The sequence below is a fragment of the Furipterus horrens genome, unplaced genomic scaffold (genome assembly GCF_987537825.1).
Source record: "Furipterus horrens unplaced genomic scaffold, mFurHor1.1.pri manual_scaffold_21, whole genome shotgun sequence".
NCBI lineage: Eukaryota > Metazoa > Chordata > Mammalia > Chiroptera > Furipteridae > Furipterus > Furipterus horrens.
The window spans coordinates 2,754,812-2,778,897 of record NW_028327191.1 but is presented as its reverse complement, the minus strand read 5'-3'; the positions used below and the strand labels follow the sequence as shown (position 1 = coordinate 2,778,897).

General features: G+C 47.8%; 1 protein-coding gene across 1 annotated transcript in view; it reads left to right on the top strand.

Moving 5' to 3' along the window:
- The window catches only part of LOC149990248 (uncharacterized), a 57,217-nt gene extending 33,462 nt beyond the window's left edge, over window positions 1–23,755 (top strand). Inside the window, exon 7 of the mRNA XM_090265634.1 lies at window positions 23,419–23,755. Coding sequence (XP_090121760.1) covers window positions 23,419–23,536 — 118 coding nt within the window. The 3' untranslated portion in view covers window positions 23,537–23,755. The remainder of the gene's footprint in view (window positions 1–23,418) is intronic.
- The last annotated feature ends 331 nt before the right edge of the window (window positions 23,756–24,086 follow it).

Here is a 24,086-nt window from a genome sequence, read left to right as displayed (position 1 = left end):
TTGATGGTGAGAGAATGTGAGGATTTACGGGTAGATGAAGGTGTCAATAACTGGAGAATGTAAGGGCGGATGAAGGTGTAGTGAGCGGATGAAATATTTCCTGATTGATAACACATTAGAAGGATGGATGAAGATTTAGCGAGTGGATTATTGGTTGTGTGATGGATAGAGAATGGAGGGATTGATGAACGTGTGAGTGTGGGTCAGTGGTTGGGCGGTGGATGAGAGAATGGAAGGATGGATGAAGATGTAGTCAGCAGATGATTGGTTCACTGAAAGAGGAGAGGATGTAAGAAATGATGAAGACATAGTGTAGGTGAGTGGTTTGTGATTGATGAGATGATGAAGGGGTCGAGATGTAGTGAATGGCTTATTGGTTGGCTGATGAATGAGATGATGGAAGGAAGGACTGAAGATGGAGTGAGTGCCTGGCTGATATATGTAAGGATGGGTGCAGTAATTAATGTGTAGAGAGTGGGCAGTGATTCACTAATGGATGAGAGAATGACAAGGTGGAAGGATGAATGAAGAGGCAGTGAGTGGGTGAATGGCTGGCTGATTGATGAGAGGATGGATGGATGGACAAAGATGTCATGAGTGTGTGAGAGTATTAGGCTGATGAATGAGAAGATGGAAGGACAGATGAAGGTGTAGTGAGTGAATGAATGATTGGGTGATAAAAGAGAGGATGCAGGTAGGATGAATATGTAGTGAGGGGGCGATCAACCGATGGCTGATGGGTGAGAGGATGGATGGATGGATTAAGATGTGAATGAATGGGTAGGTGGTTGGCTGATAGATGATAAGAAGGAAGGATGGATGAAGAGGTAGTAAGTGAATGACTGGTTGACTGATGGGTGAAAGGATGGGAGGGTGAACGGAGGTGTAGTGAATAAATGAGTCACTGACTGGTGAGTGAAAGGATGGAAAAATAGAGGGAAGAATGAAGATGTGAATGATGTCAGTTTTGTGCTACAGATTAGAGGTTGAAAGGATGAATGAAGATGTGAATGTGTGTGAGTGACTGGTTTTGGATGAGCAGATGGAACAATGGATGATGAATGAGTGATCGGCTGGTGAATGAGATGATGTCAGTATGAAGATGTGAATGAGTAGTCACTGGTCTGCTGATGGGATGATAGGATGGAAGGATGGAGGAAGGCGTCGTGAGTGAATGAATGATTGGCTGACGGATGAGAGAATGGAGGGATGGATGAATATGTAGTGTCTTGGTGATTGTTTTCCTGATGAGAGGATGGGGGGACTGATGAAGATGTGAGCATAGGTCAATGGCTGGCTGATAGGTGAGAGGTTTGAGGGATGGATGATGATGTAGAGAGTGAATGAGTGATTGGTTGATGGATGAGAGAATGGAGGGATGATTGCAGATGTAGTGACTGGGTGATCATTTGCCTGATGACAGAATTGAGGGGTTGTGAGGATATGAATGTGGGTCGGGGGTTGGCTGATAGATGAGAGGTTTGAGGGATGGATGAAGGTGTAGTGAGTGGGCGGTTGGTTGGCTGATGGCTGAGAGGATGGATTGGTGGTTGGAGTGGTGAGTATGGATAAGTGGTTGGATGATGGATGAGAACATGGACGTATGGCTGAAGGTGTGTGATTTGTACGGTGGTTGGCTGATGAATGAAAGGGATGGAGTGATGGATGAAGATGTGAGTGGGTTATTGTTTGCCTAATACATGAGAGGGTGGAGGGATGGATGAAGATGTGACTGTGGGTCCATGATTGACTTAGGGATAAGAAAATGGAGGAAGAGATGGAGACGTAGTGAGTGTCAGTGAATTGGAAGGGAGGATGAAGATGTAATCAGTGGGTGAATGGCTGGCTGATGGGTGGGATCAAGGAAGGATGGATGGAAGTATAGTGAATGAACTAATAATTGGCTGATGGATGAGAAGGTGAAGGGAAGGATGAAGATTTAATGAGCAGTCAGTGATTGGCTAATTGCTGACAGCTGGAAGGATGGAGGGATGGATGAAAATGTATTGAATGGTTCGCTGATAGATGAGCAGAGACAGGGTAGTATGAAGATGCAGTGAGTGAGTGAGTGAGTGGTTGCCTGATTAAGGGGATGGAAGGGTAGGCTATGTGGGTATGTTTGGCTGATGTTTGGCTGATGGATGAGAGACGTGAAGGATGGAAATTGGATGAAGATGTTAATCACTGGGTCAGTGGTTGGCAGGTGAGTGATTGGCTGATGAATGAGAGGATGTAAGTATGAATGAAGCCGTGAGTGAGTGGCCAGTGATGGTTTATGGTTGAGAGAATGTCTAATGGGTGAAGATGTAGTGAGTGAGTGACTGTTTGACTGATGGTGAGAGAATGGGAGGTTTGAAGGATGGATGAAGATGTGAATAACTGGGTCAGTAGTAGGCTGATGGGTGAGAAAATGGGATGGTAAGTGAAGATGTAGGGAGTTGGTGACTGGTTGGCTAAAGGATGAGAAGATGGAGGGATGGATGAAGATGTAGTGAGCGGCTAATGAGTGGGGGGTGGAAAAATGTAAGAATGGATGATGTAGTCATTGTATGAGTTGTTGGCTGATGAATGAGAGGCTGGAAGGATGTATCAGGTGTAGGGAATGAAGGAATGATTGCCTGATGGATGAGAGAATTGAAGGATGGATGAAGATACAGTGTGTAGTAGGTGATTGTTTAGCTGAATGATGAGGGAATTTAAGGATGGAAGGATGATGAGGATGTTAATGACTGGGTCAGTGGTTGGATGATGGATGAGAGGATGGATGGATGAGGTTGTAGTGAGTGAGTGAGAGATTGGCTGATAATTGAGGATATAGTTAGGAATGAAGATGGGAATGAGTGAGTGGTCAGTGGTTGGCTTATGGTTGAGAGAATGTTTGATGGTTGCAGATGTAGAGTGAGTGAGTGATTGATGGTGAGAGAATGTGAGGATTTACGGGTAGATGAAGGTGTCAATAACTGGAGAATGTAAGGGCGGATGAAGGTGTAGTGAGCGGATGAAATATTTCCTGATTGATAACACATTAGAAGGATGGATGAAGATTTAGCGAGTGGATTATTGGTTGTGTGATGGATAGAGAATGGAGGGATTGATGAACGTGTGAGTGTGGGTCAGTGGTTGGGCGGTGGATGAGAGAATGGAAGGATGGATGAAGATGTAGTCAGCAGATGATTGGTTCACTGAAAGAGGAGAGGATGTAAGAAATGATGAAGACATAGTGTAGGTGAGTGGTTTGTGATTGATGAGATGATGAAGGGGTCGAGATGTAGTGAATGGCTTATTGGTTGGCTGATGAATGAGATGATGGAAGGAAGGACTGAAGATGGAGTGAGTGCCTGGCTGATATATGTAAGGATGGGTGCAGTAATTAATGTGTAGAGAGTGGGCAGTGATTCACTAATGGATGAGAGAATGACAAGGTGGAAGGATGAATGAAGAGGCAGTGAGTGGGTGAATGGCTGGCTGATTGATGAGAGGATGGATGGATGGACAAAGATGTCATGAGTGTGTGAGAGTATTAGGCTGATGAATGAGAAGATGGAAGGACAGATGAAGGTGTAGTGAGTGAATGAATGATTGGGTGATAAAAGAGAGGATGCAGGTAGGATGAATATGTAGTGAGGGGGCGATCAACCGATGGCTGATGGGTGAGAGGATGGATGGATGGATTAAGATGTGAATGAATGGGTAGGTGGTTGGCTGATAGATGATAAGAAGGAAGGATGGATGAAGAGGTAGTAAGTGAATGACTGGTTGACTGATGGGTGAAAGGATGGGAGGGTGAACGGAGGTGTAGTGAATAAATGAGTCACTGACTGGTGAGTGAAAGGATGGAAAAATAGAGGGAAGAATGAAGATGTGAATGATGTCAGTTTTGTGCTACAGATTAGAGGTTGAAAGGATGAATGAAGATGTGAATGTGTGTGAGTGACTGGTTTTGGATGAGCAGATGGAACAATGGATGATGAATGAGTGATCGGCTGGTGAATGAGATGATGTCAGTATGAAGATGTGAATGAGTAGTCACTGGTCTGCTGATGGGATGATAGGATGGAAGGATGGAGGAAGGCGTCGTGAGTGAATGAATGATTGGCTGACGGATGAGAGAATGGAGGGATGGATGAATATGTAGTGTCTTGGTGATTGTTTTCCTGATGAGAGGATGGGGGGACTGATGAAGATGTGAGCATAGGTCAATGGCTGGCTGATAGGTGAGAGGTTTGAGGGATGGATGATGATGTAGAGAGTGAATGAGTGATTGGTTGATGGATGAGAGAATGGAGGGATGATTGCAGATGTAGTGACTGGGTGATCATTTGCCTGATGACAGAATTGAGGGGTTGTGAGGATATGAATGTGGGTCGGGGGTTGGCTGATAGATGAGAGGTTTGAGGGATGGATGAAGGTGTAGTGAGTGGGCGGTTGGTTGGCTGATGGCTGAGAGGATGGATTGGTGGTTGGAGTGGTGAGTATGGATAAGTGGTTGGATGATGGATGAGAACATGGACGTATGGCTGAAGGTGTGTGATTTGTACGGTGGTTGGCTGATGAATGAAAGGGATGGAGTGATGGATGAAGATGTGAGTGGGTTATTGTTTGCCTAATACATGAGAGGGTGGAGGGATGGATGAAGATGTGACTGTGGGTCCATGATTGACTTAGGGATAAGAAAATGGAGGAAGAGATGGAGACGTAGTGAGTGTCAGTGAATTGGAAGGGAGGATGAAGATGTAATCAGTGGGTGAATGGCTGGCTGATGGGTGGGATCAAGGAAGGATGGATGGAAGTATAGTGAATGAACTAATAATTGGCTGATGGATGAGAAGGTGAAGGGAAGGATGAAGATTTAATGAGCAGTCAGTGATTGGCTAATTGCTGACAGCTGGAAGGATGGAGGGATGGATGAAAATGTATTGAATGGTTCGCTGATAGATGAGCAGAGACAGGGTAGTATGAAGATGCAGTGAGTGAGTGAGTGAGTGGTTGCCTGATTAAGGGGATGGAAGGGTAGGCTATGTGGGTATGTTTGGCTGATGTTTGGCTGATGGATGAGAGACGTGAAGGATGGAAATTGGATGAAGATGTTAATCACTGGGTCAGTGGTTGGCAGGTGAGTGATTGGCTGATGAATGAGAGGATGTAAGTATGAATGAAGCCGTGAGTGAGTGGCCAGTGATGGTTTATGGTTGAGAGAATGTCTAATGGGTGAAGATGTAGTGAGTGAGTGACTGTTTGACTGATGGTGAGAGAATGGGAGGTTTGAAGGATGGATGAAGATGTGAATAACTGGGTCAGTAGTAGGCTGATGGGTGAGAAAATGGGATGGTAAGTGAAGATGTAGGGAGTTGGTGACTGGTTGGCTAAAGGATGAGAAGATGGAGGGATGGATGAAGATGTAGTGAGCGGCTAATGAGTGGGGGGTGGAAAAATGTAAGAATGGATGATGTAGTCATTGTATGAGTTGTTGGCTGATGAATGAGAGGCTGGAAGGATGTATCAGGTGTAGGGAATGAAGGAATGATTGCCTGATGGATGAGAGAATTGAAGGATGGATGAAGATACAGTGTGTAGTAGGTGATTGTTTAGCTGAATGATGAGGGAATTTAAGGATGGAAGGATGATGAGGATGTTAATGACTGGGTCAGTGGTTGGATGATGGATGAGAGGATGGATGGATGAGGTTGTAGTGAGTGAGTGAGAGATTGGCTGATAATTGAGGATATAGTTAGGAATGAAGATGGGAATGAGTGAGTGGTCAGTGGTTGGCTTATGGTTGAGAGAATGTTTGATGGTTGCAGATGTAGAGTGAGTGAGTGATTGATGGTGAGAGAATGTGAGGATTTACGGGTAGATGAAGGTGTCAATAACTGGAGAATGTAAGGGCGGATGAAGGTGTAGTGAGCGGATGAAATATTTCCTGATTGATAACACATTAGAAGGATGGATGAAGATTTAGCGAGTGGATTATTGGTTGTGTGATGGATAGAGAATGGAGGGATTGATGAACGTGTGAGTGTGGGTCAGTGGTTGGGCGGTGGATGAGAGAATGGAAGGATGGATGAAGATGTAGTCAGCAGATGATTGGTTCACTGAAAGAGGAGAGGATGTAAGAAATGATGAAGACATAGTGTAGGTGAGTGGTTTGTGATTGATGAGATGATGAAGGGGTCGAGATGTAGTGAATGGCTTATTGGTTGGCTGATGAATGAGATGATGGAAGGAAGGACTGAAGATGGAGTGAGTGCCTGGCTGATATATGTAAGGATGGGTGCAGTAATTAATGTGTAGAGAGTGGGCAGTGATTCACTAATGGATGAGAGAATGACAAGGTGGAAGGATGAATGAAGAGGCAGTGAGTGGGTGAATGGCTGGCTGATTGATGAGAGGATGGATGGATGGACAAAGATGTCATGAGTGTGTGAGAGTATTAGGCTGATGAATGAGAAGATGGAAGGACAGATGAAGGTGTAGTGAGTGAATGAATGATTGGGTGATAAAAGAGAGGATGCAGGTAGGATGAATATGTAGTGAGGGGGCGATCAACCGATGGCTGATGGGTGAGAGGATGGATGGATGGATTAAGATGTGAATGAATGGGTAGGTGGTTGGCTGATAGATGATAAGAAGGAAGGATGGATGAAGAGGTAGTAAGTGAATGACTGGTTGACTGATGGGTGAAAGGATGGGAGGGTGAACGGAGGTGTAGTGAATAAATGAGTCACTGACTGGTGAGTGAAAGGATGGAAAAATAGAGGGAAGAATGAAGATGTGAATGATGTCAGTTTTGTGCTACAGATTAGAGGTTGAAAGGATGAATGAAGATGTGAATGTGTGTGAGTGACTGGTTTTGGATGAGCAGATGGAACAATGGATGATGAATGAGTGATCGGCTGGTGAATGAGATGATGTCAGTATGAAGATGTGAATGAGTAGTCACTGGTCTGCTGATGGGATGATAGGATGGAAGGATGGAGGAAGGCGTCGTGAGTGAATGAATGATTGGCTGACGGATGAGAGAATGGAGGGATGGATGAATATGTAGTGTCTTGGTGATTGTTTTCCTGATGAGAGGATGGGGGGACTGATGAAGATGTGAGCATAGGTCAATGGCTGGCTGATAGGTGAGAGGTTTGAGGGATGGATGATGATGTAGAGAGTGAATGAGTGATTGGTTGATGGATGAGAGAATGGAGGGATGATTGCAGATGTAGTGACTGGGTGATCATTTGCCTGATGACAGAATTGAGGGGTTGTGAGGATATGAATGTGGGTCGGGGGTTGGCTGATAGATGAGAGGTTTGAGGGATGGATGAAGGTGTAGTGAGTGGGCGGTTGGTTGGCTGATGGCTGAGAGGATGGATTGGTGGTTGGAGTGGTGAGTATGGATAAGTGGTTGGATGATGGATGAGAACATGGACGTATGGCTGAAGGTGTGTGATTTGTACGGTGGTTGGCTGATGAATGAAAGGGATGGAGTGATGGATGAAGATGTGAGTGGGTTATTGTTTGCCTAATACATGAGAGGGTGGAGGGATGGATGAAGATGTGACTGTGGGTCCATGATTGACTTAGGGATAAGAAAATGGAGGAAGAGATGGAGACGTAGTGAGTGTCAGTGAATTGGAAGGGAGGATGAAGATGTAATCAGTGGGTGAATGGCTGGCTGATGGGTGGGATCAAGGAAGGATGGATGGAAGTATAGTGAATGAACTAATAATTGGCTGATGGATGAGAAGGTGAAGGGAAGGATGAAGATTTAATGAGCAGTCAGTGATTGGCTAATTGCTGACAGCTGGAAGGATGGAGGGATGGATGAAAATGTATTGAATGGTTCGCTGATAGATGAGCAGAGACAGGGTAGTATGAAGATGCAGTGAGTGAGTGAGTGAGTGGTTGCCTGATTAAGGGGATGGAAGGGTAGGCTATGTGGGTATGTTTGGCTGATGTTTGGCTGATGGATGAGAGACGTGAAGGATGGAAATTGGATGAAGATGTTAATCACTGGGTCAGTGGTTGGCAGGTGAGTGATTGGCTGATGAATGAGAGGATGTAAGTATGAATGAAGCCGTGAGTGAGTGGCCAGTGATGGTTTATGGTTGAGAGAATGTCTAATGGGTGAAGATGTAGTGAGTGAGTGACTGTTTGACTGATGGTGAGAGAATGGGAGGTTTGAAGGATGGATGAAGATGTGAATAACTGGGTCAGTAGTAGGCTGATGGGTGAGAAAATGGGATGGTAAGTGAAGATGTAGGGAGTTGGTGACTGGTTGGCTAAAGGATGAGAAGATGGAGGGATGGATGAAGATGTAGTGAGCGGCTAATGAGTGGGGGGTGGAAAAATGTAAGAATGGATGATGTAGTCATTGTATGAGTTGTTGGCTGATGAATGAGAGGCTGGAAGGATGTATCAGGTGTAGGGAATGAAGGAATGATTGCCTGATGGATGAGAGAATTGAAGGATGGATGAAGATACAGTGTGTAGTAGGTGATTGTTTAGCTGAATGATGAGGGAATTTAAGGATGGAAGGATGATGAGGATGTTAATGACTGGGTCAGTGGTTGGATGATGGATGAGAGGATGGATGGATGAGGTTGTAGTGAGTGAGTGAGAGATTGGCTGATAATTGAGGATATAGTTAGGAATGAAGATGGGAATGAGTGAGTGGTCAGTGGTTGGCTTATGGTTGAGAGAATGTTTGATGGTTGCAGATGTAGAGTGAGTGAGTGATTGATGGTGAGAGAATGTGAGGATTTACGGGTAGATGAAGGTGTCAATAACTGGAGAATGTAAGGGCGGATGAAGGTGTAGTGAGCGGATGAAATATTTCCTGATTGATAACACATTAGAAGGATGGATGAAGATTTAGCGAGTGGATTATTGGTTGTGTGAAGGATAGAGAATGGAGGGATTGATGAACGTGTGAGTGTGGGTCAGTGGTTGGGCGGTGGATGAGAGAATGGAAGGATGGATGAAGATGTCAGCAGATGATTGGTTCACTGAAAGAGGAGAGGATGTAGGAAATGATGAAGACATAGTGTAGGTGAGTGGTTTGCGATTGACGAGATGATGAAGAGGTCGAGAAGTAGTGAATGGCTTATTGGTTGGCTGATGAACGAGATGATGGAAGGAAGGACTGAAGATGGAGTGTGTGAAGGAATTCCTGGCTGATATATGTAAGGATGGGTGCAGTAATTAATATGTAGAGAGTGGGCAGTGATTCACTAATGGATGAGAGAATGACAAGGTGGAAGGATGAATGAAGAGGCAGTGAGTGGGTGAATGGCTGGCTGATTGATGAGAGGATGGATGGATGGACAAAGATGGCATGAGTGTGTGAGAGTATTAGGCTGATGAATGAGAAGATGGAAGGACAGATGAAGGTGTAGTGAGTGAATGAATGATTGGGTGATAAATGAGAGTATGCAGGTAGGATGAATATGTCGTGAGGGGGCGACTGGTTGGCTGATGGGTGAAAGGATGGGAGGGTGAACGGAGGTGTAGTGAATAAATGAAAGGATGGAAAAATACAGGGAAGAATGAAGATGTGAATGATGTCAGTTTTGTGCTACAGATTAGAGGATGTAAGGATGAATGAAGATATGAATATGTGTGAGTGATTGGTTTTGGATGAGCAGATGGAACAATGGATGATGGTGTGAATGAGTGATTGACTGGTTTATGAGATGATGTCAGTATGAAGATGTGAATGAGTAGTCACTGGTCTGCTGATGGGATGATAGGATGGAAGGATGGAGGAAGGCGTCGTGAGTGAATGAATGATTGGCTTACGGATGAGAGAATGGAGGGATGGATGAAGATGTAGTGTCTTGGTGATTGTTTGCCTGATGAGAGGATGGGGGGACTGATGAAGATGTGAGCGTAGGTCAGTGGCTGGCTGATAGGTGAGAGGTTTGAGGGATGGATGATGATGTAGAGAGTGAATGGTTGTTGTATTAGAGGAGGGAGGGATGGATGAAGAAGTAGTGAGTGGGCGATTGTTTGCCTGGTGGGTTAGATGATGGAGGAAGTGATGAAGATCGGTTTGTGGGTCAGTGGTGGCCGATAGATGAGAGGATTGAAGGATAGTTGAATGTGTAGTAAGTGAGGAATGATTGGGTGTTGGATGAGATAATGGAAAGATGGGTGGAAGTGTGAGTGGGGCACTGGTTGGCTAAAGGATGAGAGATGGAGGGGTGATGAAGATGTAGTGAGTGGCTGTGAATGAGAGGATGGAAGAATGGAAGGATGGATGATGATGTACTGAGAGGGTGATTCGTTGGCTAATTGATAGGGATGGAAAATGGGGTGAAGATGTGTATGGGTGACTGGTTGGCCCAGTGGATTGTAATACTGGAGATGGATGAATTTGTAGTGACTGGTCAGTGATTGGCTAGTGGATGAGGGGTTGGAAGGGTGGAAGGGTGGATGATGATGTAGTCAGTGGGTGAGCTGTTGGCTGTTGAATGGGAGAAAAGAAAGATGGATGAAGATGTAGGGAGTTGGTGATTGGTTGGCTAAAGGATGAGAAGATGGAGGGATAGATGAAGATGTAGTGAGTGGCTAATAAGTGGGGGGGTGGAAAAATGTAAGAATGGATGATGTAGTCATTGTATGAGTTGTTGGCTGATGAATGAGAGGATGGAAGGATGTATCAGGTGTAGGGAATGAAGGAATGAATGCCTGATGGATGAGAGAATTGAAGGATTAATGAAGATGCAGTGGGTAATAGGTCATTGTTTAGCGAATGATGAGGGAATTTAAGGATGGAAGGATGATGAGGATGTTAATGACTGGGTCAGTGGTTCGATAATGAACTAGAGGATGGATGGATGAGGTTGTATTAAGTGAGTGAGAGATTGGCTGATAATTGAGGATATAGTTAGGAATGAAGATGGGAATGAGTGGTCAGTGGTTGGCTTATGGTTGAGAGAATGTTTGATGGTTGCAGATGTAGAGTGAGTGAGTGATTGATGGTGAGAGAATGTGAGGATTTACAGGTAGATGAAGGTGTCAATAACTGGAAAATGTAAGGGCGGATGAAGGTGTAGTGAGCAAATGAGTTATTGGATGATGCATGAATGGCTGGAAGAATGGAGGTATTGCTGGGATGTGAATGACTGGGTAAGTGGTTGGCTGATGTATGTGAGGATGGAAGGAGGGATGAAGATGTAGTCAGCAGATGATTGGTTCACTGAAAGAGGAGAGGATATAAGAAGTGATGAAGACATAGTGTGGGTGAGTGGTTTGTGACAGACGAGATGATGAAGGGGATTGAGAAGTAGTGAATGGCTTATTGGTTAGCTGATGAATGAGATGATGGAAGGAAGGACTGAACATGGAGTGAGTGAAGGAATGCCTGGCTGATATATGTAAGGATGGGTGCAGTAATTAATATGTAGAGAGTGGGCAGTGATCCTCTAATGGATGAGAGAATGACAAGATGGAAGGATGAATGAAGAGGCAGTGAGTGGGTGAATGGTTGGCTGATTGATGAGAGGATGGATGGATGGACAAAGATGTCATGAGTGTGTGAGAGTATTAGGCTGATGAATTAGAAGATGGAAGGACAGATGAAGGTGTAGTGAGTGAATGAATGATTGGGTGATAACTGAGAGGATGCAGGTGGGATGAATATGTAGTGAGTTGGCGATTGGTTGGCAGATGGATGAGAGTAAGGAAGAATGGATACAGGTCTAGTTAATGGCTGACTGATTGGATTGGCTGATGGATGAAGATGTAGTGTGTGAATGAATGAATGAATGAATGATAGATGAGAGAATGGAGCCATATCTGAAGATGTAATTTGTGTGTGATTGGTTGATGGATAAGAGGATGCTAGAATGAATGAGGATGTCGTCGGCAGCCGTCCGTCTCGAGAGACGATGGTGTAGCTTCTTAAGTGTCTATCTGCACTGCCGAGAATGGCTGTGCAGTCCGACTCGGGAGTGACACGGCATCTGTCTCCTCCCGTGTTGAATCGACATCTTGTGATGACGCTGGAGTGTCCTCTCCAGTGGAGCTGAAGCTACAGAGCCTGGGCAGGGTGATATGGAGGGTCTGCTGTTGCCCATGCAGCAGACCCCCCCTCTCTTCGCAGCTGAAGGGTCCAAGGGAAAGACGGAGTCGATACAGCTTGGGTTCAGGTGCGCCGCAGGAGTTTCCGGTGTTGACTACAACGTCAAACCGCCTTAGGGACTCCGGCTCCGGATTTTCTGTCGGGGTTTACTCCCTTAGCCTTTCCCCAGAAGAGGTATGCCGCAAGGCAGCGGAGGTTTTTTGGAGTCAGAGTTTTCCTTCTCTGATGTACCCTGACTGGAAGATCGAACCAGCGACACTTAGCTCGCAGGCCGACGCTCAATCCACTGAGCTAAACCAGCCAGGGCCCGAATGAGGATGTAGTAAGCGGATAATTGGTTGGCTGATGGATGAGGATGGAAGGATGGATTAAAATATAGTGAGTGGTCAGTGATTGGCTAATGGATGAGAGGGTGTAAGGGTGGAAGGCTGGGTGATAATGTGAGTGGTGAAGGAGAAGATGGAAAGATTGGTGAAGATCTAGGGAGTTGGTGATTGGTTGGCTAAAGGATGAGAAGATGGAGGGATGGATGAAGATGTAGTGAGCGGCCAATGAATGGGCGGTGGAAAAATGTAAGAATGGATGATGTAGTCATTGTATGAGTTGTTGGCTGATGAATGAGAGGATGGAAGGATGTATCAGGTGTAAGGGAATGAAGGAATGAATGGCTGATGGATGAGAGAATTGAAGGATGGATGAAGATACAGTGCATAGTAGGTGATTGTTTAGCTGAATGATGAGGGAATTTAAGAATGGAAGGATGATGAGGGTGTTAATGACTGGGTCAGTGATTGGATGATGGATGAGAGGATGGGTGGATGAGGTTTTAGTGAGGGAGTGAGAGATTGGCTGATAATTGAGGATATAGTTAGGAATGAAGATGGGAATGAGTGAGTGGTCAGTGGTTGGCTTATGGTTGAGAGAATGTTTGATGGTTGCAGATGTAGAGTGAGTGAGTGATTGATGGTGAGAGAATATGAGGACTTATGGGCAGATGAAGGTGTCAATAACTGGAGAATGTAAGGGCGGATGAAGGTGTAGTGAGCTGATGAAATATTGCCTGATTGATAACACATTAGAAGGTTGGATGAAGATTTAGCGAGTGGACTATTGGTTGTGTGATGGATAGAGAATGGAAGGATTGATGAACGTGTGAGTGTGGGTCAGTGGTTGGGCGGTGGATGAGAGAATGGAAGGAGGGATGAAGGTGTAGTGAGCAAATGAGTTATTGGATGATGCATGAATGGCTGGAAGAATGGAGGTATTGCTGGGATGTGAATGACTGGGTCAGTGGTTGGCTGATGTATGTGAGGATGGAAGGATGAATGAAGATGGAGTCAGCAGATGATTGGTTCACTGAAAGAGGAGAAAATGTAAGAAGTGATGAAGACATAGTTTGGTTGAGTGGTTTGCAGCAGACGAGATGATGAAGCAGTCGATAAGTAGTGAATGGCTTATTGCTTGGCTGATGAATGAGATGAAGGAATACCTGTCTGATATATGTAAGGATGGGTGCAGTAATTAATGTGTAGAGAGTGGGCTGTGATTTGCTAATGGATGAGAGAATGAGAAGATGGAAGGATGAATGAAGATGCAGTGAGTGAATGAATGATTGGTTGACTGATGAGAAGATGGGTTGATGGACAAAGATGTCATGGGTGTGTGAGAGTAGTAGGCTGATGAATGAGAAGATGGAAGGACGGATGAAGATGTAGTGAGTGAATGAATGATTGGGTGAGAAATGAGAGGATGTAGGTAGGATGAATATGTAGTGAGGGGGCGATCGGTTGACGAATGGATGATAGGATGGATGGATGGATGAAGAGGTTATGACTGGGTGACTGTTTTCCTGATAGAGGAAGGAGGGATGAATGAAGATGTGAGTGTGGGTCAGTGGTTGACTGATAGCTTGAGGGATGGATAAAGATGTAGAGAGTGAATGAATGACTTGTTGACTCTTATTTTAGAGAATGGAAGGAGGGATGAAGATGTAGGGAGTGCGTGATTGGTTGGCAGATGGAGGAGAGTAAGGAAGAATGGATACAGATGCAGTTAGTGGCTGACCTATTGGATTGGCTGATGGATGAAGATGTAGTGTGTGACGGAATGAATGACTGGCTGATAGATGAGAGAATGGAGCCATATTGGAAGATGTAATTGGTGTGTGATTGATTGGTTGATGGATGAGAGGATGCTAGAATGGATGAAGATGTAGTGAGTGGATGTTTAGTTGGCTGATGGGTGAGGATGGAAGGATGGATTAAAATTAGTGAGTGGTCAGTGATTGGCTAATGGATGAGAGGGTGTAAGTTTCGAAGGCTGGGTGATAATGTGAATGGTGAAGGAGAAGATGGAAAGATGGGTGAAGATGTAGTGAGCTGGTGATGGTTGGCTAATGGATGAGATGATGCAAGGATGGATGAGGATATAGGGGTGGTCAGTTTTGGCTAATGGGTGAGACGATGGAAGGATGGATTGAGATGTGAATGAATGGGTGGGTAGTTGGCTGATCGATGATAAGAAGGAAGGATGGATGAAGAGGCAGTAAGTGAATGACTGGTTGGCTAATGGCTGAGAGGATGGAGGGATGGATGAGTATGTGAGTGTGGTCAGAGGTTAGCTGATGGGCGATAGCATGGGAGGATGAATGGAGGTGTAGTGAATAAATCAGTCACTGGTTGGTGAACAAAAGGATGGAAAAATAGAGGGAAGAATGAAGATGTGAATGATGTCAGTTTTGTGCTACAGATTAGAGGATGAAAGGATGAATGAAGATGTGAATGTGTGTGAGTGACTGGTTTTGGATGAGCAGATGGAACAATGGATGATGATGTGAATGAGTGATCGGCTGGTGAATGAGATGATGTCAGTATGAAGATGTGAATGAGTAGTCACTGGTCTGCTGATGGGATGATAGGATGGAAGGATGGAGGAAGGCGTCGTGAGTGAATGAATGATTGGCTGACGGATGAGAGGATGGAGGGATGGATGAAGATGTAGTGTCCTGGTGGTTGTTTGCCTGATGAGAGGATGGAGGGACTGATGAAGGTGTGGGTGATAGGTGAGAGGTTTGAGGGATGGATGATGATGTAGAGAGTGAATGGTTGTTGTATTAGAGGAGGGAGGGATGGATGAAGAAGTAGTGAGTGGGCGATTGTTTGCCTGGTGGATTAGATGATGGAGAAAATGATGGAGATCGGTTTGTGGGTCAGTGGTGGCCGATAGATGAGAGGATTGAAGGATAGTTGAATGTGTGGTAAGTGAATAGTGATTGGTTGCTGGATTAGATGATGGAAAGATGAAGGAAGATGTGGTGAGTGGGTGACTGGTTGGCTGGTGGGTGAGAGAATGGAGTGATGAATGAAGTAGTGAGTGTGGATTAGTGGTGGGATGATGGATGAGCGAGTGGTGTGTGAATTTTTAAGTGGTTGGCTGATGAATTAAAGGGATGGAGGGATGGGTGAAATTTTGTGAGATGGATATTTTTTGCCTGATGAATGAGAGGATGAAAGAATTGACAAAGATGTGATTTTTTTCAGTGGTTGAATTATGGATGAAAAAATGGAGGGAGATATGATTATGTTGTGAGTGGGGCAGTGTTTAGCTGATAGGTAATAGGATGGAGGAATAGGTGAAGATATAGTGGATTGGAAGGGTGGATGAAGATGCAGTCAGTGGATGAGTGTTGACTGATGGGTGATTTCATGGAAGGATGGATGGAGGTTTAGTGAATGAACTAATAATTGGCTGATGGATGAGAAGATGAAGGGAAGGATGAAGACCTAGTGAGTAGTCAGTGGTTGGCTAATGGGTAAAAGGCTGGAAGAATGGAAGGATGGATGTGAAGGTGTAGTGGGTTGAGTTGTTGGCTGATGCGTGAGTGGAGACAGGGTAGTATGAAGATGCAGTGAATGAGTGAATGGTTGCCTGATTGAGAGGATGGAAGGGTGGCTTATGTGTAGTAAGTGAGTAATGTTTTGCTGAAGGATGAGAGAATGGAAGGATGGATGAATATGTAGTGAGTAGGTGATTGTTTGGCTGATGGATGAGAGCAAAGAAGGATGGAGGAATAGAAGATGTTAATCACTGGGTCAGTGGTTGGCAGGTGGGTAAGTGGCTGATAAATGAGAGGATGTAAGTATGAATGAGTGTGTGAATGAGTGGTCATTGTTTTCTCATGGATGACTGGATGGAAGGATATGTGAAGGTGTAATGAGTGAATGAATGATCGGCTACTGGATGAGAGGATGGGGTCATTGATGAAGATGTGAGGCTGGAATAGTGGTGGACTTGTAGATGAGCAGGTGAACGTAAGTAAGAGGATGTAGTGAGTTGTTTTGTGGTTGGCTGATGGATGAAAGGATATAACACTGGATGAAGATGAAGTGAGTGGTTGGGTTTTGGCCAGTGAATGAGAGGATGGAAGGATGGATGGATTGATGCATGAATGAGGATGTCACCATTGGGTGGGTGGTTGGCTGATGGATGTGAGGATGGAAAGATGGATGGAGGTGTAGTGAGTGGGTGATTGGCTGGATGATGGATAGGGATGGATGAATGGGTGAAGATGTTGCGTATGGGTGATTAGTTGGCCTGACGGAACAAAGGACTGGAGATGGATGGAGTTGTAGTGAGTGGTCAGTGATTGGCTAATGGATGAGAGAGAGGGTTTAATGATGGAAAAATGGATGATGATACAGTCAGTGGGTGAGTTGTTGGCTGGTGGATGAGAGAATTGAAGGATGGATGAAGATATAGTGCATAGGTGATTTTTGGGCTGAATGATGAGGACTTTTAAGGATGGAAGGATGATGAGGATGTTAATGGCTCAGTGGTTGGATGATGGATTAGAGGACAGAAGGACAGATGAGAATGTGGTGAGTGGGTGAGATTGGCTGATAATTGAGAGGATGTAATTATGAATGAGATTATGGAAGGATGGATGGAAGTATAGTGAATGAACTAATATTTGGCTGATGGATGAGAAGATGAAGGGAAGGATGAAGACATAGTAAGTGGTCAGTGATTGGCTAATGGGTGAAAGGATGAAGATGTAGTGATTGGGTGAGTGAGTGGTCAGTGGTTGTCTGATACATGAGAGGACATAAAGATGAATGGAAATGTAATGAGTTAATGAATGGCTGATGGATGAGAGAATGAAAAGGTGGATGAAGGTGTAGTGTGAGTGAATGTAGTATTGCCTGATTGGTGAAAAGTTAGAGGGATGGGTGAAGACTTAGTGAGTGGATTATTGGTTGTATGATGGATAGAGAACGGAGGGATTGATGAACGTGTGAGTGTGGGTCAGTGGTTGGGCGGTGGATGGGAGAATGGAAGGAAGGATGAAGGTGTAGTGAGCAAATGAGTTATTGGATGACGCATGAATGGCTGCAAGGATGGAGGTATTGCTGGGATGTCAGTGACAGGGTCAAGTGGTTGACAGATGTATGTGAGGATGGAAGGATGGATGAAGGTGTAGTCAGCATGTGTTTGGTCCACTGAAAGAGGAGAGGATGTAAGAAGTGATGAAGACATTAGTGCTGGTGAGTTTTGGCTGATGGATGAGATGATGAAGAAGAAGATGTAGTGAATCGGTGAGAGGTTGGCTGCTTAATGAGAAGATGGAGGGATAGATTAAGATGTAGTGTGTAGTTTATTAGTCGTCTGATGGATGAGGATGGAAAGATGTATGAAGATAAAGTGAGTGGTTGATTGGTTGTCTTGATGTATTTGAAGATGAGGGAGGATGAAGATGTAATGAGTGGCCAGTATTGGTTAACGGATGAGAGAATGGATTTGGAAATATGGATTTAGAGGTGAATGAATAGGTGGGTGAGGGGTTGTCTGAAGCTGAGAGGATTGGTGTTAGGATGAAGATGGAGTGATTGGTGAATGGTAGGCTGTTGTATGAGAGGATGGAAGCATGCATGAGTTTGTGGGTGTGCACCAATGATTGGCTGATGGATGAGCGAATGGAAAGACGGGTGAAGATATAGTGAGTGGGTCAGTGGTTTGCTGATGGACAAGAGGATAGAAGGATGGATGAAGGTGAAGTGAGCAGATGTATTGCAGGAAGATGCATGGAAGAGTGGAATAATGAAAGGGTGAATGAAGATGTAAATGACTGGGTCCTGGTTGGCTACTTCAGGAGAGGATTGAGGAATGGTTATAAACGTGTGGTGCATAAAGGAAGAATTGGCTGATGAACAATAGGATGGAGGGATGGAAGGATATGTAGCGAGTGGTCACTGACTGGCTAATGGATGAGTAAATGGAAAGATGGAAGGATGGATAAAGATGTAGTGAGTGGAGAAATGGTTGGCAAATGAATGAGAATATATTGATAGGAGTATAGAAAAAGGTGTAGTGAGTGAATGAATGATTGGCTGGAGGATGAGATATTGAGGGCTGGATGAAGATATGAGTAGGTGATTGGTTGGCTGATGATGGAGAGGATGGAGGGATGGATGAAGGTGTGATTTTGGGTGAGCGGTTGGTTGATGGGTTAGAAAACTGAGAGATGAACGCATATGTCGTGAGTGGTCAGTGATGGGTCAGTGAATATGAGGACAGAGGACGAATAAAGATGCAGCCATTGGGGAAGTTGCTGGCTGATGGACGAGAGGGTGGGAGGATGGATGGTGATTTAATTAGTGGTCAGTGATTGGCTAATAGGTGAGAGGTGGAAGGATGGAAGGATGGTTGGAGATGTAGTCAGTTGGTGACTGGTAGGCTGATGCATGAAAGGTTGAAAGTAGGGATTAGGTGTTGAGTGAGTGAATGATCGGCTGATGGGTGAAAGAATTGAAGGACGGGTGGAGATGTAGTGAGTGGGCGATTGTTTGGCTGAATGAGAGGAAGGAAGGAGAGAAGGATAGAAGAAGATGCTAATGACTGGTTCAGTGGTTGGCTGATAGATGCGAGGATGGGAGATGGAAGAAGGTGTAGTGAGTGGGTGGTTGGTTGGATGATGGGTCGGGATGGATGAGTGGGTGAAGAGGCTGTGCAGGGGTGGCTCGTTGGCCTGATGGAACGGAGGACTGGAGATAGATGAAGTTGCAGTGAGTGGTCAGTAATTGGCTAATGGATGAGAGGGTGGAAGGATGGAAGGATGAAAGCATGGATGAAGACATAAATCAGTAAGCGTGCAGTTGGCTGATGATTGTGAGAATGGAAAGATGGATGAAGATCTAGGGAGTTGGTGATTGGTAGGCTAATGGATGAGAAGATAGAGGTGTAGATGAGGACGTCATAATTGGCTGATTGGCTGTTGATTAGAAGATAGAAGAATGGAAGGATGGATGATGATGTAGTCAGTGGGTGAGTTGTTGGCTGGAGGATGAGAGGATGGAAGGATGTATCAGGTGTAGTGAGTGAGCGAATGAATGAATGATTGCGTGATGGATGAGAGGATTGAAGGATGGATGTCGATACAGTGGGTCTGTGATTTTGGGGCTGAATGATGAGGGCATTTAAGGATGGAAGGATGGTGAGGGTGTTCATGGCTGGGACAGTGGTTGGATGATGGATTAGAGGATAGAAGGATGGATGAAGGTACAGTGAGTGGGGGAGTAATTTGCTGATTAATGAGAGACTGTAACTATCAATGAAGATGGATGAGTGGTCAGTGTTGGCCAGTGGATGAGAGGTTGTAAAGATGGATGAAGTTATGGTGAGGGAATGAATGATTGCCTGATGAATGAGAGAATGGAGGGATGGACAGATGGATGAAGATGTGAAATACTGGATTAGGGGGTGGAAGGATGGATAAAGATGACTGGCTGATGGCTGAGAGATGGAGAAGTGGAATAAGGCAGTGAGTGTTCGGTGACTGGTGATTAACAGAGAGCATGGAAAAATGGATTGAGACATAGTGAGTGTGCGAGTCGTTGGCTGACTGATGAGAGAGTGGGAGGGAGTATGGATAAAGGTGCAGGGAGTGAGTGAGTGACTGGCTGATGGTGAGAGGTCAGAGGGATGGGTGAACACTTAGTGAGCTCACGACTAGCTTATGGACGAGAGTGGAGGGATGGGTGATGCGAGTGTGGTCAGTGGTTGGCTGGTGGGTGAGCGGACGGAAGGGTGCACGAAGGCGTGGTGAGTGGGTGCTTTGTTGGCAGATGAGTGAAATGATTTAGGGATGGATGGTGGTGCACTGAGTAGGTAATTTATGGGTCAGTGGATCGAGGATGGCAGGAGGGATGAAGACATAGAGTGCCAGTAGTCGGCCGATGGATAGAAGGGTTGGAGAGATGGAAGGAAATGGGGTCAGTGGTCAGTGGCTGGCTGAGGAGTGGGGGGACGGGGTACACAGGAAGCGGCAGTCAGTGGGTGGCAGGCTCACAGACTGGAGAACGGAGGGCTGAGTGAAATGCAGTGAGTGGGCGAGTCCTTGGCTGGTAGCTGAGAAGACAGAGGGACGGATGAAGACGTGCAGTGAGGGAGCCAGTGGTTGGCCAATGGATGACAGGATGGAGGGATGGAGATGTGGCGAGTGGGTGGTTGGTTTGCCTAACGGGTCAGAGGATGGCTCACTGATGTCACGAGCGGTCAGTGATTGGCTGATGGGTGAGAGGGTGGAAGGATGGAAGGACGGGTGACGACAGGAATTAGTTGGCGAGTGTCTGGCAGATGGATGCGGGGATGACGACGGATGCAGATGTGATGAGTTGGTGATGGGTCGGCTGGCGGGCTTGAGGATGGAGGGGTGGCAAGGTGTAGAAAGTGCGTGATGCTCGGCTAGTGGGTGAGGAGATGGAGGGACAGATGGGGGGGCACTGAGGGCTCAGCGACTGGCTGGTGGGCGAGAGGGGGTTGAGGGGCGGGTGAGGGCATGAGTGTGTGGGTCAGCGGCGCTTCCCACGGTGCTTTCTGTGCGTCACACACCAGCGGAGATGTCTCCCCAGGCTGCCAAGGCGGTGGTGATGGTGCATGTCGTGACCTTGGCCTTCCACCTTCCAGCCTCCTGCACCAGGGGGCAGTGGTTCTGAGGCATCCTTTCCTCCCTCCCTCCCTCCTTCCTTTCCTCCCCTCCCTCCGTTCTCTCTCTCCTCCCTTCCCTCCCTCCTCCTTCCTTCTCTCCCCTCCCTCTCTTTCCTCCCTCCCTCCCTCCCCTCTCCCTCCCTCCCTCCCTCCTTCCCTCCCTCTCTCCCTCCCTCCCTCCCTCCCTCTCTCCCTCCCTCCCTCCCTCCCTCATTCCTTCCCTCCCTCCCTCCCTCATTCCTTCCCTCCCTCCCTCCCTCCCTCATTCCTTCCCTCCCTCCCTCCCTCATTCCTTCCCTCCCTCCCTCCTTCCCTCCCTCCTTCCCTCCCTCCTTCCCTCCCTCCCTTCCTCCCTCCCTCCTTCCCTCCCTCTCTCCCTCCCTCCCTCCCTCCCTCCCTTCCTCCCTCATTCCTTCCCTCCCTCCCTCCCTCCCTCTCTCCCTCCCTCCCTCATTCCTTCCCTCCCTCCCTCCCTCTCTCCTTCCCTCCCTCCCTCCCTCCCTCATTCCTTCCCTCCCTCCCTCCCTCCCTCTCTCCCTCCCTCCCTCCCTCTCTCCCTCCCTCCCTCTCTCCCTCCCTGCCTCCCTCCCTCCCTTCCACCCTCCCTCCCTCCCTCCCTCTCTCCTTCCCTCCCTCTCTCCCTCCCTCCCTTCCCCCTTCCCTCCCTGCGAGTCAGCACAGTTTTACACCCCAGCTAGCGCTCCACTAGGGCCCGCTCACAAGGGCTCCCTCCGACAGCTCCTTTGCAAAGGGAGCTGAGCACATTTGCCCGGAGTAGTCGTGTTCACATGGCAGTCGCCTGGCGACACCTTCGATTCAGCTGCCACTCCCCAGGCTGAGATCTGTGGAAAGTTTGTCTTCTTCAACTTTGTTCTTTACAAAACTAGGTTGATTAGTAATCAGTAAGCTGTGCTCAGAAATCACAGGCCACGTCCTCGAGAGGCTGGGATGAGAGCCGGGGGGTCTGAGCGGAGCGGCCGGAGCCGGCGTGAGCAGGCTTTCAGGTCATTAGCACACCTTGGCGTGGCTGCCCGAGGAGACCTGAGAGCCACTCCTGTCCCGTTCAGGGCTTGCTAATGCTCTGCTCTATTTAGAGAAAATTGGGGAGATGATTGCTCGTGCGGATGACAAGTGTTGTGCCCCGTGAGGGGTCCGCACGGGACAACTCAGCAGCAAACCAGGGTGTCCGAGGCATATGGCACTTTGCAAACCCTGGAGACAGGCCCCCCAGGCCTGGTGGGACCCCCACAGTAGCCCACTGACGCCTGCATGGGACGAGGTGTGGGTCGTGGGGCCGCTGCTGAGAACTTGGCTCGTTGCGTTGGGCAGTAGGTGGACTGGGCCAAGCCAGGGCCTTGGAGCCGGACAGACGTGTGAGGTTTAGAACAGGGATGGCTTGGGTCTGTCTGCCGGCGGGGCACCCGGCACCCACCTCACAGGGCTCCTGTGAGGACCCGTGATCTGGAAAGGGCGGGACGCATGCACCTGGCGGTGGGCTAGGGAGAACCCGATTCAGGCAGGGTGGTGGGAATGGTTTTGCCAGACACGTGGGGGGTGTTGTGGGATGGAAGGCTGCCTTTGCGTGGGCTAGGCCGTGATTAGGGGCCGGGCACACTGCCCGGCTCGGCTGCTGCTTTAGTGAGGTGATTTATGTAAGATAAATGCCTTGTTCCCTGGCGCACGGGTGCCCTCAAGTTCCTCACTCTCCTGGGGTCTCGGGGGCTCGCTACACACCCTGCAGCCTCCGGGTGCTGGTCACAGAACCTCTGTCCCTGGGACTCTGTGGTCTGGGGACGGGGATGGAGTGGAGGGGGTGCGAGAAGCTCCTGGTGGGCTCTGGGGAGACGGTGATCAGGGGCGAGGTGGGCTTTTCCAGGTTTGGAAGGGAGGGCGTGGAGGCCCAAATGGAAGCATCCTGGAGAATTTCTAGAAACCCTGTAAGAGGATGAGGCTGAATATTTTAGAAGCCTTGTTGCAGGTTGGACAGGAGCCTGGGGTGGTCTCGAGAAAGGCCAGTTCCTGATTCTGAGTTAGCGAGGGGAGCACCGGGCGTGGTAGCGGTGCCCAGGGGCGCCAGGACCAGGGTTCTGCTTCCGGAAGTCTTCGCGGGCGCTGTGGCGCGCAGGACACTGCACGGTGAAGGGGGCACTAGGGAGTCAGGCAGGAGCTGGTGGCTGGGCGCTACCCTCCCTGCCCAGGGTGCTGGGAGTGGGGCCTTCCCCGAGGTGTCCCGCCTCTCTTGTCCCCCGCGGGCGTCTCTCCTGGCCGCGCTGCTGGCCCGCCTGTCTGCCTGAGGACTCTTGTAGCCAGGGCGACCGGGAGCAGGTGGCCTTCATCTGCACCTGTGTCTCTCTCAGCCTCCACAGCCACGGGGACGCCCTGCACACACTCCCGCCGGACAGGCTGCACCCAAAGACTCTGGACCCGGGCTGCCCCCTGCGAGGAGGGACTCCCCCTCCGCCTCCCCCGCCGTAGCCGCCCACCCTTTGACTGATGGACTTCACTGATCTGAGGGCCAGACGTGCGGGCCTGACCCATGCCCACCCTCCTGGACCCTGAGACTTAGGGGACCCGCTCTGCCTTGGACGTCCATCTCTGAGAAATGGGCGCGCACGCCTACCTCACAGGGCTGTTGTGAGCGTCTGGAAAGTGTCTGCCTTCTTGTGCCCCCAATAAATGTGTTTTTTGCCTTAACGAACATGGTGACGGGTATGCTGCTGATAGGTGGTGCGTGCGGACGTCCCCTCTCGCTGGGGCCGCCCTCACTGAGGGCCATGGGATGGGTGGGGAGGGGCAGCGGGGGCCAGCTCCGGTCCCCTCCGGTCCCCCAGCCATGCATCACTGAAGGGCGATAGGATGTCCCAAAGCGGGGCTGGCCCGGTGAGGGTCCTGGGACGGAAGCTCATGTGGCGGAGCTAACCCAGCTGGCCCACCTTCTTCTAACGGACACAGGATGATGCCAGGTGTCCTTCCAGAAAGGCACGTGCAGAGGTGGGGGAGGAGTCTGAGCTGAGCTCACGGTCCT